This window comes from Streptopelia decaocto (genome assembly GCF_964273445.1).
Source record: "Streptopelia decaocto genome assembly, chromosome: 3".
NCBI lineage: Eukaryota > Metazoa > Chordata > Aves > Columbiformes > Columbidae > Streptopelia > Streptopelia decaocto.
Window position 1 is genome coordinate 69,102,931 of NC_138656.1, and position 15,266 is coordinate 69,118,196.

At 40.6% G+C, this 15,266-nt stretch overlaps 1 protein-coding gene across 2 annotated transcripts in view; it reads left to right on the plus strand.

The window, feature by feature from the left end:
- CEP85L (centrosomal protein 85L) overlaps positions 1-14,377 on the plus strand; it is a 120,056-nt gene extending 105,679 nt beyond the window's left edge. For both annotated transcript variants that reach the window (XM_082047524.1, XM_082047525.1), the window contains exons 9-13: positions 1,677-1,794; positions 2,119-2,169; positions 7,702-7,809; positions 8,183-8,396; positions 9,799-14,377. In XM_082047524.1, the coding sequence (XP_081903650.1) occupies positions 1,677-1,794; positions 2,119-2,169; positions 7,702-7,809; positions 8,183-8,396; positions 9,799-9,962 (655 nt within the window). In that variant the 3' untranslated portion in view covers positions 9,963-14,377. The remainder of the gene's footprint in view (positions 1-1,676; positions 1,795-2,118; positions 2,170-7,701; positions 7,810-8,182; positions 8,397-9,798) is intronic.
- The last annotated feature ends 889 nt before the right edge of the window (positions 14,378-15,266 follow it).

Sequence of the window (15,266 nt, forward strand, 5' to 3'; positions counted from 1 at the left end):
GAAACGGGTGTGTTTCCCACCCAATGTCAAGACCTAATGTTATTTACATGCTTAATCTATTACAATGATGATGATTTTTCATGGCATAAATCTGTTACTGTGCAGAATGACAATGTAGTACAATAGGAAATCCGGTAAAATTTTTATTTGTGTCAAGTTGCAAGTAATAACACAGAGAATAGTCGCCCTAGGACACTCTATCTTTTTTTAAAGATGTGGGACACATGCAATGGCATCATAGGAGGGAATCAGTTTTGATAATTTATGTGGTTGTTACTACAGTTCACTGTCCCTCCATTGGATGAAGGTGCATGCCACAGGAGTCTGAAAGCACTTCCAGATAAAATATAGAATAAATGTGTGCAGCAAAGGGGCATTGTATAGAAGCTGTCAGCACTTGTATTTGATAACTAATCCTGCAGAAGCTGTGGAAAAGCTCCTTGGATATTAGGTGATGGGTGTATCAGGGAAGAGTCAACATTTTGATAAATTATAGCTGTTTCTTACCTCTTCACTGAGGGTGGGGGTATTTACAGAGAGATTTAGCTGTAGCTAATCTGCTGTCATTGAACTTGCGTAACTATGAAAAAACAAATGGGATAGATATCCACGAGAAGATTCCAGATGAGACATGGAGACACTGTTACTATGGTACATTGTAGATCAGGAGAGCAACTTAAATGCTTATTTTTGAAAAAGGAGGGGGGGTGAAGCAGGAGGGAATCAGTTTTGATAATTTATGTGGTTGTTACTACAGTTCACTGTCTGTCCATTGGATGAAGGTGCATGCCACAGGAGTCTGAAAGTGTTTCCATGATGAAAGGCAAGCTGGTTGGGACACCTTGCCAGCCAAATTGTTGATGCATTGTTTCCATCTTACCAATGAAAGGCCTTTTTTCTTCCTGCCGTCATAATCTAGAACAGGATCATTTTGTCTTTTTTGAAAGCCTACAAATAACTGAGATGGCCTCTGGTTTCTAAATTAGACAGCAAGATTAACACTAATAAAATGTATTTCCTTTCTGAGAGCGGGTGAGCAGGCAAAGGCTCTGGCTACACGGAGGAGCTTGAGTTGAGCTACAGAGGGTCTGAAGGTTGTGCCCTTGTGTGGGAGCAGCTGGCAGGAGTGTCTGCAAGCGCCCCCTTACACGTCACAGAGGGCATGAAGGACAGGCCACCAGTCCTCAGTGCAACCTCTGGTTCTGGACTCTGAGTTGAGCTGTACATGCCACAGTGAGAGAGTCTGATTTTGAAGCTCTGGTAATTTTGAGAGGTTTAAAGACTCCCCTGATCTGTGCTGGTGCTGGATTTGCCGCCCACAGGAGCACAGAGCAGCTGTGAACACCACAGAGCTTTTCTTTGCTCCCCTCTGCCTGCTCTCCCTGTACCATACTGCTCAAGCTGTGCCTTTTGGGAGATGCAGCACAGAATCTGGCCCATGAGACCGTTCCTGCATGAAGGAATCTCTTCTTGTCAGGGCCACAGTAACTTCAGTAGTTCAGGCTTTTGTATCATTCATCCCCTGTTGGTTTGCTCATTCATAAGGCTGGATTCAGCCTGATATGGTTTTACAGTTCTGGTTGGAAGATCGTGCAACTTTCTAATTTTTTACTAGAACACACAGCTGTTTTTGTTTCGGTCAGTGCATTTACTTTTTCTTTCATGTTGAATGACAGTTTACAGCAGAAAGTAGAAAAATGCCTGGAAGATGGTATTCGCCTTCCCATGTTGGACACAAAACAGCTTCAAAGCGAGAATGAATGTCTCAAAGAAAAGAATGAGAAAGCCAGTAAGGTGAGTCTGCAAATGATCTGCTGGGGACATCTTTAACTATGAGTCCTGCATTTCTTTAATATTTTTTTTATTTTAGAAATAAATATCTCACTAAAGAATTAACCCTTGTTGCTAATTGAAGTTTCTTTTCAATACCTGTTTCTGTTCAGTGTGTTTATTTTGCTTGAATTTCCTCTTCTGTCAGAGTTAAACTCTCTGTCTTATCGTTGACATTTTCAAAGATCCCATTTAAAAATCTATGGCTACACACCTATAAGGTGATTTTTTTTAAAAAAGCATCTAAAGAGATTGCAGCTTTTTAAATGGCTCAATTTTATATTCTAGGTCATAGACAATCAACAAAATCAGATAGCCGGACTGCTTTTAGACATGCAGGTAAGGAAGTGTGTACATTCTGTTATTTACTCTGGTTTTAGTTCATAAAGGTAACATTGCTAAATTAGAATTTCATCCTTTTCCCAAATAGGAAGCAAAGGTAGAAATGCCAAGAACTTAATCTTGTGGCCTGTAGTTGACTAGTGTTTTTTTGCAGGCTTAAAATGTTGTTGATGTTTGTATGGTTTAGCACATTGCAAATACTTACCACGAAGTGAAAAACTGTTGCTATGTGGCAACCTTCTTCTGCTGGTCTAGTGGATGTCATATGAGAGCTGCCTGTTTCAAGTGTGAAGACTGCCTCTGTAAGTAACAGTGAAGCCTCCCATCCAACTTTGGGTTTCAGATGATCTTCCAAAATACAAAAAGTGGTATTGATGAAGAGCTTCACTGCTGACATCTTTAGTAGAGACAGGTGCCCTTCTAAATCGTGCCGCTTCACATTTCATGTTGTTTAAGCAGGTCCCTGTTGAACTATTTTCTGACACATCACTCACTGATATCGTAACTCTCTTGGGCACCTAGCTTGGAGCCAAGGATTTTTCAAGACAGCAGAGGTTGTCAGCTGGGAGTCAGTTGTGGCTTCGTGGATCAGATTAACACAACAGGCTCCTGATGCTTGAAAGTTACTTAGTGACCAGAGTTTGTTGTGGAGAAAAGGAAATGTTATACAGGTAATGGGGAAGAAGGTATGACATGCTCTAGAAAAAGCTGAGCATTTAAAAAAACCCCAAACATCTGCTTTCAGCAAATCATGAAGCCAAATTAAATTAATTCTAGCTGCATTCTTCTTCTAGATTGGCATATCTCCACATTTTTGGCTTCCTCACCCTCCAGAAAGACTGAAGTGACAGGGTTGTCCTTTGAGAAGGTGCTTCTGCATTGGCTCTGTGTACATTAGGTTTGGAAGAACAACAAAATCATAATAAACAATCAACTGAATGCCTGCTGCTTTCAAACTGAAAGGGAGCACTCTATGGAGCTTGAACCCAAATAACCAAGAGACAGGGAACTACTTGCATACTCCTGGCTAAGAGAATGTGCTTTCTTATTTCACTCTGCACACTGGAGCCAAGTTTGCGTATTTGTAGCTGTTGAAAGTAAATTATCTTCCACCATTAAATTTGTCCTTTCTCCACTGTGCAGGTAAATAGCAGGCTTCATTCCTGTCTACAATCATATTTTTGCTTAATTAAATTAAAATGTATTAAATACCTCTGTAGAGAAGCAGTAGAGGAATTTAAGTTGCAACATAACATGCATCTGTTAACTGAAAAGCAAAATGATTTAAGCTTCTCTTTGTTTTAGGAAGACAAAATTTGTGAAATTAAAATGTTTTCATGGAACAGCCTGTTATGTGTAAAAGTTGTGCCACAGGAAGATGCAGTTTTTGATGTTTTATAATTAAAAAAAAAAAGTTCAAATTGAACTCCCTTTGAGATCCTCTTCATAGTTTAGTTAAGAATATTTACAGATCTACTGTGTGTATTTGTTGTGTTTATAAGAAATATGCACAACTTGCCTAAATGTATTATCACCAACCTAAATATTTTCATATTTCCTAAACTTTCTGATCTATTTCTCTCCATCACCTTTATATTGAGACTAGCGATCTTCATGCATTTACACAAGTGGCTGTTTTGTGTGCTTAGTTTGAAGTGACTTTAGGGAGCTGAGACTGGGAAATGCTGAGTGGTTGTGACAGTCTGTGAACAGAGGGGTGTTCTGTCATCTGGGATTTTCTCTTCTCCTCTTTTGAGGTATTTTACATAAGGACAGAAAATAAGATTTGAAAGTGGTATTAGCCCTCAAATTACTTGTAGACTACAGCAGCTTCTTTGTATGCTTGGTGTCCCTTACCTTCTACATTTGTTCCTTGGGAAGCATTGAAAATTAGTTCATTAGAAACAGAAATCCCTTATCAGCATAGAGATACAATTTATCTTCAGCTCAGATCTCATTTTATTCCCTGTCTTCTGCCATGTTGTAAACTTATTCTTGAGAAGGTATTTTAGTTCATTGTTTTTAACTTGCAAGCTGAAAACAAATTCTGTTTCAGATAGCAGTTTCTATTTGCTTGTAATCATAGTGGAATGATTTTGATCTTCCTTGTATGGTTTTGCTTGGTTGATTTGTTCTTATGAGTGTGAGGGATTAAAATTCTGGTTGGTCTTGACAAGGTGTCATGCTGCATATATAACACATCTTCAGAAAAATTATGGATGAGAATGGTGTTTAAAACATCTGTATTTACATGGTTAATGTAGATATCACAAACAGGTTTGGTGTGAAAAATAGAGTAGAAATAAGTCAGGTTGTACAATGCCTGTGTTACCCAAAGTACATCTGTCAATGCTGTCCATCACAATAAACACAAACCATGACAGGCTGGAAGTAATGCCACCAAATTGTAAGTTTGGAAATTGTATGGAAAAAGTAAGGGTGAAGTACAAAGCACTCATAGCAGTGTGAGCACTGGGAAATCAGAGCACTGTGGACTTGGCCAAGCTGGTAAGCATGTGTGTTTTTTCTGAGCTTTATGGCAGCAGAGGATGACAGAAGTTAGGTGTATCTTTTAGAAATAAACACTGATTTCCACTTCCAGTAGTTCCTGTTAGATGGTACAACTCATGAGCTGAACATGTGCACATTATTTGGAGTATTCTAGAAATTGTTTTTGGAGTAGTTTGCGCATTCATGTAAATTTAGCAGCAGATGCAGTTCTGAAAATACACTGGGGAAGGCAATATTTCCTGTATTCCTTACCAGGTACACAGAAGGGCTGCACAGTCAAACCTTCAATGTTTGGCATTGACACAAACATGAAATGTGGGAGTGGTCGTATTGTTACATGTGACTGGGGCTCTGGGTGTCCCTGGAGAGAAGCACATCAAACACTCTTAAAATTTGGAGATACTTGGAAGCTGGGAGGGTGTTTTGGGTACCTGTTATTACTGTATTGCTCTGTTCTCCTCCTTTTCCCAAAGCATCTTCTGTTTGGCTGCAGACACGCAGCAAGAGCGACCTTCAGTCTGACTCAATACGGCCATTTCTCTCAGTAGGGAATGTTTTTTAGAAAAACTAAAGGAGATGGGTTAACGCCACAGTGGGTCGAGCTCATCTGCAGGCACAGCGAAGGAAATGTCTGAAGCAGAGCTATTTCCTGCCCTCACCCGGCCCCGAGTGTTTCCTCTGACGTGGGGCAGGGCCCTCGTTCTTCCTCCCCTTCCTCCCGCTGGAGTGTGAAGCTGCGACTTCTCGCACAGCTTATCTTTAGGATGCACGTTACTGCAGCTCTTCCTTTCGCAGGGCACGGTGGGGGTGAACTGAGAAGCAGGTCAAGTGTGTGAAAACAGCTTTAAAAACAAGCAGTCGTTTCTGGGCTCTGACTCCTGATTCTTATTACTTACATGAAAATAAGGTGTGGATTTTTTTAGTCCTTATTGAGTATGTCAATTTTAGCACCACTGTTTTCCAGTTGTGCAAAGGGTGTGACAAAGTACTGGCTTTTCTCACTGCGTTTGTGGTGTTGACCCGAATGCGTTGGGAAATTTAGTCAGTGGCCAGGCCATTGAAAACTCCACTTGCTGTCAGCCCAGCCTTGCCTCTCATTGCTTCCTGCCGCCTTGTCAGCACTAATAATTCTTAGAGCTGGCAAGTCAATTAAATGGTCTCTTGGCCACGTGCTAGGCCACATACATGGTAAAGGGCAGGCCTCTATATAGACATCTTCTCCTATGTGCTACAGTCCCCAGTGCTGGTACTCTGAAAGTTCCATTCTTCATATGTCTCAGGAGCAACTTGCACAAGAGTAAATTCGGCTTCTTTTCCAAAGCCAAATTGTTTTCCTAAGGCACCAAAGCCAACACAGGCTGACACAATTTGCTGTGGTTCAGTCAAGTGGGGAGCTTGGATTTTTTTTCTTTCTTTGAATAAAGCTGCAGAGTCACAGGGCAACAATTTAAACCTATCTCTTACTAAAGAGCAACACTGATCTTTCTGTAGCATTTTATTGAAACTACTGTATAGAATTCCCTGTGAGACAGTTCTCTGCTTTGGAAGAATTATCATTAAGATTGTTCCTACAGAGATTCAAGAAAAAAACATTCTTCCGGGACAGTGTCATTCTGTAAATCAGTCAAATGCAACTTCTTCTCCCTCTATCATGGCCTCTGGTCCCACTCTGTGGAAGGTTACAGTCAAACTGTGCCAAGGCACGCACCATTTTCACCAGTGCTCTAGCTGTATTTTGAGCATGATGGGATCAGATTTGCATCTTATAATTGAAATTGGGCAACAGGTTTTATACATTAACGTGCCAAGCTAGGAATGAGGAGGACACTTTATATGCACTGTGACAGCACAACATTGGATTTGTGAGTAATACCATTAATGACAAAAGAGGATTTTTTTTTTTCTTTGTGAAAGCTGAAAGGATCTGTCTGTTTTAAAGTGTCAGGAGTGTATCTAATCACTATTCATTGTTATTAGTATTCAGATACAGTGGTTTGAATATCCCTCTTTCTGAATTTTGCCAGATGACCTTGAAAGACATTTCTACAGATCTAAAAGCCCACTAGTGGAATAAATATGAGTGATTTTAAAAACAGAGACACCTGTGGTCTCGCTGAATTCATTAAAAAAAAAAAAAATCCACTTTGGAAATATCTCTGAATTTTTCAGTTTCAACTCTGAAACTCCCGGTACGTGGAAACCGGGGAATTGACAGCAGCTGATTGCATGTTGCAGCAGTTATTTGTTGCTGCTTGTGACTGATCTGGAAGTCAGTCCTGGAAAGCTCTAATACTTAAGTAAAACAGCATCCTAGAAACCTACTGCTTCTTTCATTACAGAAACTAGTCATTATTGTATCTGTTAAAAAATGATACTATAAACTACAAATAAGTTACTTTTTTGCCTGCTGTTGTTTTTTCAGCACAGTAGAGTTGTGTAGACTGTTCTGATTTATCTTGTGCGTTGATGGTTTTAAAGAGGTTGCTGCTCTGTATCAACTGTCAAAGGCTTTCTTCTCAGCTGTGTAGAAGGGGAAGCGAGTTCTGTGTTGTGAAAGGTTGTGGAAAGTCTGACCACAGTCTTTGTGGAAAATAAAGGCCAAAAAAAATGTTCACTTACAACTTGGAATTGCACGAATGAAGCTTAGCTGTCATTAATTTGCTGCTTATTTGAAGTGAAATAATTTTGTTAGAATAAGCAATATTGCCTGGGTATTTTCGACTTCATGTATTCCATATTGGAGGAATGCTTTGCATACATAGTCTTTTTTTTTCTAAACAGATAGTACTTATTTAAAGAGTTTCACTGATATTTGGAATAGCTGTCTTAGTATACAGAGATCTGTTGAGGTCCAGTTGAATATTACCAGGTGAAAATGGTAGAAAATAAAAAATGAAGAATTAATACAAAGCAATAAATAACTGAAACTCTAGAAAGTTACTGAGGGTGCATTTTTTGTCAATGCTAATATAAAGTACAAAAATTTTAAATCATTACCTGTGTTTTCATTCCATTTAGTCTATGCAAGAGACGCTTCTGCAAGAAAAGTTGGTAGTTCAGAAGATGACAAATGATCTTGAAGAAAAAGAAAAGAATATAGAGCAGTTAAACAAAGTTCTGTCCGAAGTAAGTAAAGACTCTAAAAACCCAACCCCTGACCACACCAGCTGGGAAGAACCTTATAAATTGATTATAACATCTCATGGTAGGGCTCTGTGAGCTTAAATACATATTTAACCATGCTGGCTGCTGTGCAGACATGTAATAGATACCATCCCTACTTCAGGAAGTGAGAGCTTCAAGAGTAAAGTCTGCTAAGCAATGATAACATGAACTAGACAGCCAAGTAAGAGCTTTGGAAAGGTACAGCAGTATTGATGACATGTATGGAAATTAATTATGTTTAATGATATTGTTTGTGGTTTGAACCAGGAAACTTTCTTCTACAGTGCATGCTGCAGACTGACTTTTTGCTTTTTCCTGTTTGCTTTTCACAAAGAACCAAAGACTGATGGAAGAGAATGCTTCCCTGAAGGAGCAGATGCGGCAGATGGAGCAGTCCAGGCAGCCAGTGTCTGAGAAGATGCCGGTCGCAGACCAGTTGTTCAAGGAGATGTCCCATTGCTTGTTTGACTTGAAAGCACTATGCAGTATTCTCACCCAGAGAGCTCAGGGCAAGGAGCCTAACCTTTCCCTGCTGCTGGGAATCAGATGTAAGTGATTGTTGTCATTCCAATGCTTAACAGTGTTTTGACACACAGGAATAAGAGTTTAGCTAAGTGGTGCTCAAACCTGGCAGCTGGACAGGCCAGTGTCCCCCCTGATATGCAACTTGTGTGTGAAGCATACTCCTGGAGCTCTCTGGAAAAGCTGGGCTTTTAGTAGACCTGGGCTGCTAAATGCAGGTGACTACGCAGGTCTTTGTCATGTCAGGAGAGAAGGTAGCTGGCTCTCCATATGGACCCACCCTACTAGAAAAGAGGGGTGTGTAGCCAGGTGTCCATCCCTCCTGAGACACACTGCTGTCACCCTGGGGGTTCACGGATGCTTAGTGTCAAACGCGTTCTGCTCTATAACCTCATTATGAGGGATTGGACTAGAAGATCTTTTGAGGTCCCTTCCAATCCCAAACATGATACTGTGTGATACTGTGAGGTGAGGCATAAGCAGGCCTGGTGTGGCTGCATCACGTGCTTTTGGTTTAAAGCCCCTGGGGTCAAGTGCTGGGACTATACATCTCCTGTTTGAATGTGTGTCTGTCTGGTTTCAGGCTGGGTTGACTGTCTGCATGTATTAGATAAGCCTAGTCCTGGGCAAGTCCATCTCCAGTGCTGTTAATGGCACATCTAGTCTTTAGCACGTGCTGAGGTGTTAAACTGAACCAGGAGATGAGAAACAGACTCTTAAGGCCAGTCAGACAAAGCTTCAGTGTAGTGAGTTGGTGTTAGGTCTTTTCTTTTAACAAGCTTACTAAACTATTACATTTTTTTTACCTGAATGTATCATATTGTTTTCTGGGTGTTAATCAGAATTAATCAGACTCGTTGTTGAACTGGGCCTTTGGAAGGTAGAAAGGTAAAAGTGTAGTGTCCCGTGCAGCAAGAGCTATTACACACCACACAGACTCATTTGCACTGTAACTCTCTGAACTACTGGGCAGTGCAGCAAATGCCAGTCTTACAGTCCACAAGACCATCAGCAGCCAGCAGGATGGATAGTGCGGCTTATCTGTAGCACCATCTCATCACCTTACATGGCCCCATTTCCCAGGCACTCCTACCTCTCTCTTCTGAGTGGCTGGAAACCTCCAGAATCTCTAGAAAATGGCTGTTCTAAGCCAGTTCTTTTTCACTGTTGTTGAGGTCTGTTGGACTTCAGCAAGTCTAGATCTTGGTCCAAACAGCAAAGCATGTTTTTCAGAGGTGCAGTGATGGGCTCTGAATTGATGTTAATTTCACACAATACCACATTTTGTTGGTTTTTCATCACACTAAAGGATGATTTGTCTTGATGTAATTGAAGCGACCTACCCCTTATTTCAAGGGGGACTGACTAGTTGACGTATTCACAAGGGGTGGTTGCTAGAGCTTTAACCTCAGGTGTTGTTTTTCACAGCGCTGAGCTGTTCAGCTGAAGAGAATGAAAATTACCACAGCACAGAAACCCTTTCGAAGAAGCTCTTGGACGTTTGTCAGTTACGAAAGGATATTGATGAATTAAGGACTATAATGTCGGACCGTTACGCTCAGGACATGGGGGACAACTGCATTACTCAATGACAACATTTCATCTAGTAGCAAATGACTTATTAAATGCTGCTGTGTCACAGGTCTTTGCATTTCTATTAAGGAGCCATATTGGAAAACTGCAAATAGCATCGCACGTGCATCTCTCTGAGAATTGTGCGTATTGGATCTCGGGAGTCTGGTGGAGAGGAGAGAGTCATCGTTTGAACAGAGTGGTACAAACTACAAGAAATCTTTAAACTACTGAATGTAGGAACAAGCTGTGAAGAATGATTCAGTTGGATGCTCTGCTTCCTTCATTAGGGCTGATTTTATTACTTCACCTGGTTTCTGGAATCAGAGTATCAAAACAGCTGTGCTGCTACTCCTCTCAGTCCTTTCGTTCATCAAGGGTTTGTATGGAATTATCTGTGTTCTGAAATGAAAGCAGAGGGTTGAAGGACCTAGAGCTGTATGCAGTGAAGCCAGAGGCCTCTGCAACTGCACTTCACTCTGGGAACTGCAATTGGAACAATCTAGGAGCATTCACTCTTCAAGTTGCCTAAAAAATTTGATATAGGAAAGATGTTTTTAGCAATGGGTGTCTAGCTTGTTCGCCCAACAGCGGAAGAAAAACAAGTTATAACTCCTTTATGCAGATGAAGTGCATAAATTATAGGCATATAAAATTGTTTTAAGCACTCCCGCATTTGCTGTGAGAAGTTTCAATAATGTTGACGTTTGTGACAAACCCAGATAAGCTGGAAGGCATGAAACTGCAGCATAGTATGTGGCTGTCAGGAAAAAAAAATACTGTATTTTAGCATTTGTACCATCCTTATTTTTCCCTTATGTCATCTCCATTTTAAAATGTGGCTGGTCTGTGTTCCACCCCCGAAGGCCTCTGCTGAGGCTGCAAACCGGGTGTTTAGCATTTGGCAAAATCAGGGCTTATAACAGAATGATTCCACTTAGCAGTATTAAGTACTTGGTTATCTGAGGACTGCAAAATTTTCCGTGTTGTTTGGGAATTCTTGATTTCTCCATTTACGTAGGAAGCAATTACGTTTAAAAAAGTAAGATCATGTTCCGTAGTTTATTCAGTGAGTGTCACTTGGCTGTGCTGTTCCACTCCTGTGGGACAGATGACATAAATGCTTCTAATTTCCTGGAACAACACTGCAAGTTAGCTGCACAGTTATGTATGGTGCAAAATAGTATGTAACAGAAGGAAACAAAAACTTGCAAACAGCAAAACCACTCTCAAATCCCACCGTTAAGGAAATTATGGGCATCAGTTACATATAATGTATCAAAAGAAGGCTGTGACTAAGGAAAGACGGATGTGCAAGTCAGTCAACTGACCCATAGTGTGGGTAACAGCAGAAATCTCAGAGAAAGCTTAACGGTTAGAACCAAGTCAATTCTAGGCTAAGATTTTCATGGCAAAAGTGTTAATACCTTCGGTTTTCTGATTATATTTATGTTACTAGAAAAAAAAATTGTATAGCAATGTAGACTGGTTACCAGTTTTAACTTGGTGATGTTTTGCTTTCTGTTCATTGTTAAACAGTTACAATTTTTTTATATATATAATTTAGTGATTTAATTTTTTTTAGCTATGTGGACTTATTTATTTGACAGTTTTCTCTATCCAGAACCTACACATGGACTAATTTGTGAAAAATAGGGTTACTATTTATGTTATTGCTACATGGTGTTTTCAGATAGATTAATCTGACTTGTTCAGCTTCTGTGAGCACTAAACCAGTGTCTAGATGGAATCTCGAGTGAAAAATGCCTAGTGTCTCTACTTCAAGGTAAAAAACAAGGCCATTTTGTTTTGAATTTCTGTGCTCTTTCTGTAGGTTTGAGGGTGTGCTTTTACACTAGGGCACAACTGAAGACAAGGATCTTTGCACATACGGGCTTGCAGAGTTTCCTGTGCCTCTGACAGCGTTGGCGTTTGTGACAGGGGCCCGGGCTCGTTCCTTTGGTGCGGTCTGTGGGGTTTGGCCCTGAAGGGAAGCAACAGTCTCCTGTTCATGGCATCCGTGTCTGTCAGAGTGCAACAATAGCATTTCAGATAATGAAGTATTAGGGAGAGAAGAAACACCTAAGTTGCATGTTATTATTTCCTTAGATAGAAACGTATCTATAAAAAATTACCAAGCAACACACTTTTCTAAATTGGGTGGAAATAACAAGGAGTTTAATAGAGCAATTAGAGAGGAGCAGATTTTTTGAGTCACTTTGAACTGTTAAGCTGGTCACTTGGCTGGTGTCCTTCATGTTAAATGGTGACACCGCACTGCAGAGTTGAGATCAGTAATTTGTATTTGCAAAGCACTTCAGGAGCTTTTATGCTCTTCAAGTATTAGTCGAAAGTCCCTCAGGAAGGAGGTCCCATTTTATTTGTAATACTTTTATTGCAGTGCTGTAATTTTGCATTGTAATATTTTTATTACAGAACCTGTAATATTTATGTTGACTTTAAAGCACTTGATTTTAAAAACCCTTGAGTTTATCTGCCTCAGTCAAATGACAGTGGAGAGGTAAATGGTGGATGTATGAGCCAAAGATGCAGGCTACCAATTGACTATAATGATACAGTATTTTGCTTTGATTTCTGAAAATTTGGCCTGTTGTAGTAGTAGCAATTACTATATATGCATCAGTTTACAGATGCCACTAAACGGAATAAGCTTTGTCTAAGATATGCATGATTGTTTAATTGGTTAAAATATAGTGTGTGTGGTCTCATTCAGCATATTTAATATAAAGTCGATTAACGAATGTTAGCATTGGAATTGCTTAGATTTAGTCATGACAACTTTTTCTGTAGCTGTTGGACAATCTCAAGGGCTGAATAACAATTGCTAGTGAATGGACACTGTACCATTCTGGCTGTCAGCAAATTTGTACAGTAGCTTTTTGTATAGTTTCAGATTGAATTTATACAATCCCTTATAAAATATTTACAGTAACTACTGTATTCAAGAATGTATTTTGAAGAAGACTTGGAGAGCAATTGTCTTTGGACAAGCTATAGCTGATGCTATGCATTTGCTGTATAGAAGTAACACAGCTCAGTTGTGTGACTGTGGTGTAGGTTGGCGGCCTCAGCTGTGCAGCTCAGTGGTGTGACAGTTGTGTGGCACTGCAGGGGTGGCTCTAACCACCCACTCGTGCTCCAGTGTTCGCAGCTGCCAGTGGCCCTGAAGTCATTACAAGAGCTGAAGTTTTGTCCTTTTCACCTCAAAAGATTTGTCTCCTTCCCTCCTTCCCTCCTTCCCTCCTTCCCTCCTTCCCTCCTTCCCTCCTTCCCTCCTTCCCTCCTTCCCTCCTTCCCTCCTTCCCTCCTTCCCTCCTTCCCTCCTTCCCTCCTTCCCTCCCCCCCGCTGTCTGGTTTTTGTTTCAAATGGGGTTTTGGACATTTTTCTTGCAGGGTAAGAGCACAAAGCCAGCAAACCCTTCCTGCCCCACCTGCTGCCCTGGCGCAGGCAGGCACGGCACAGCACACCGCACTCGCTCCATGTACATGTAGTTTGCTCCAGTTTTCATTGTCCTTATCAACGATGTTCCACAGGTGGAGTTGGAGGTATAATTGGGCTCTTTTCATTGATGTGACAAGTTCTGTCGTGAGTGGGGAAAAGATCTTCTGACCTAAGCTGCATTCTTTGACAGCAAACAAATCAATGGTTATTATCTAAAGGGATGATTTATTCCAGCAGCTCATTAGCAATATTAATTCCACAGCTGCATACCTTTGTGCCTTTTGTGCCTGAAGTAAGTGTAAATTCCCTTTGAACTTGAGATAGGTTGTTAGGATGCTGATGACTGCACCTTGTTTTCCTCTTACCCTCCAATGTTTTCTTTATAATGTTTTGTAGTAACAACTCTCACATAATGTCTAGAAACAGAAGTACTTAAACTGGGTACTGGGTGTACACTCTGAATGTTAGGCTGGTCGTAGTATGCAGCGGTTTTGAATACGGAGCACGAGCAGGAAACTGAAATCATAATGTGTTTGTTTTGTGTATATTAATTACAGTATATCATTAGTTCACTGGGGAGGAGTGTCTGGAGCTATCTTTTAAAAGCACAGCTGACATATGTACTGGATCAGTCCCTGAAGACTGGTAGTTTTGTAAATTGGGTTCAATTTTTGAACCTCTCAGAATACCTCATATGTAAATAGAGTTGTCATGACTTAAATCACAATATGTTCATTGTAAAAAGTAAAGGAGCCACTGGCTGGCTCAGCTTTAGGCTTGTTATTCTTGCCTCTTTTTGTAATTTTTTTTAAAGTAGGGTTTACAGCTAGAATTTTGAATGCCAAAGTTCTATTTATTAAATAATAATAAAAGTTTTCATTGTTAATGACTGGTATTTTTCCACTGGAATTTGTTTGTTGATGTTTGGGATTTGTATCCACAGAGCAAAAATAAATTTTGTTACAAAAGTGATTTTTGCATGCTTCTCATTTGTCCAATATGCAGCATGTGACAGAAGTGACCAAAGCTGGACCAAGGGCAGGAGACGAGACGAATCATGAAGGATCTTCCCAGCACTCACCCCAGCTTCCCTTCAGTGGTCTGTAGTTCTGCTTCAGTACTACCTGACTGTGCTCTCTTGCTGGCATTAATTTAAAAAACAAACAACAAGGCCTCAGTAGCAAAAATGTATAAGTGTAATGGAAGTATTTTAGAGCAGAGTTCCTTCCTGCTGGCTCTTTAGGCAGGTGGTGCTGTTCTCTGTTTCAGATGGTGGTTGGAGAGATAACAGGTAGGACTTATAAAGAGACTAAGTTGGCATGAGGCGGTAGGCAGGAGTATGATGATAGCTACTTTTGAAGATGCTGCAAGATTCATCAGCGTTGTAACATGTGATTGCCCCCAAGCCAGTCAGAAAAAAAAAAATGGGATGGTGAAGCAAAACCAGCCGCGGGTATGGTACCAAGGAGAAAACTGAAGATCAGAAGGATGTGTTTTAATTATTATTTTTCAATTAGAAAGCACAGATGGATAGCTGGTCAGACCAACCAGTAAAGGCAGTTTGAAATACCTGCTGCGTGAAATACTGTGGGCCAGTACAGTCCAACACAACCCAGCAACGATGACTTCCCTTCCGTGTCAAGGGAAGTGGGTTCACCCCAAAACGGGTTCTTCTCTGACAGCTCCCTGTGAGAAATCTTAAGTCCTTTTTGGAGCACCAAGTGCTGGGTGAGCTTTGTGTGTGGAGTGGTGTCCCCCTGCTACCCCAGTGTGCTGCCTGGCGCAGAGCATGAGAATTGACATTTACCTATTTGCAAAGACGGTGGGAAGTGCACTGTAATTAGCTAATGCATTATATATG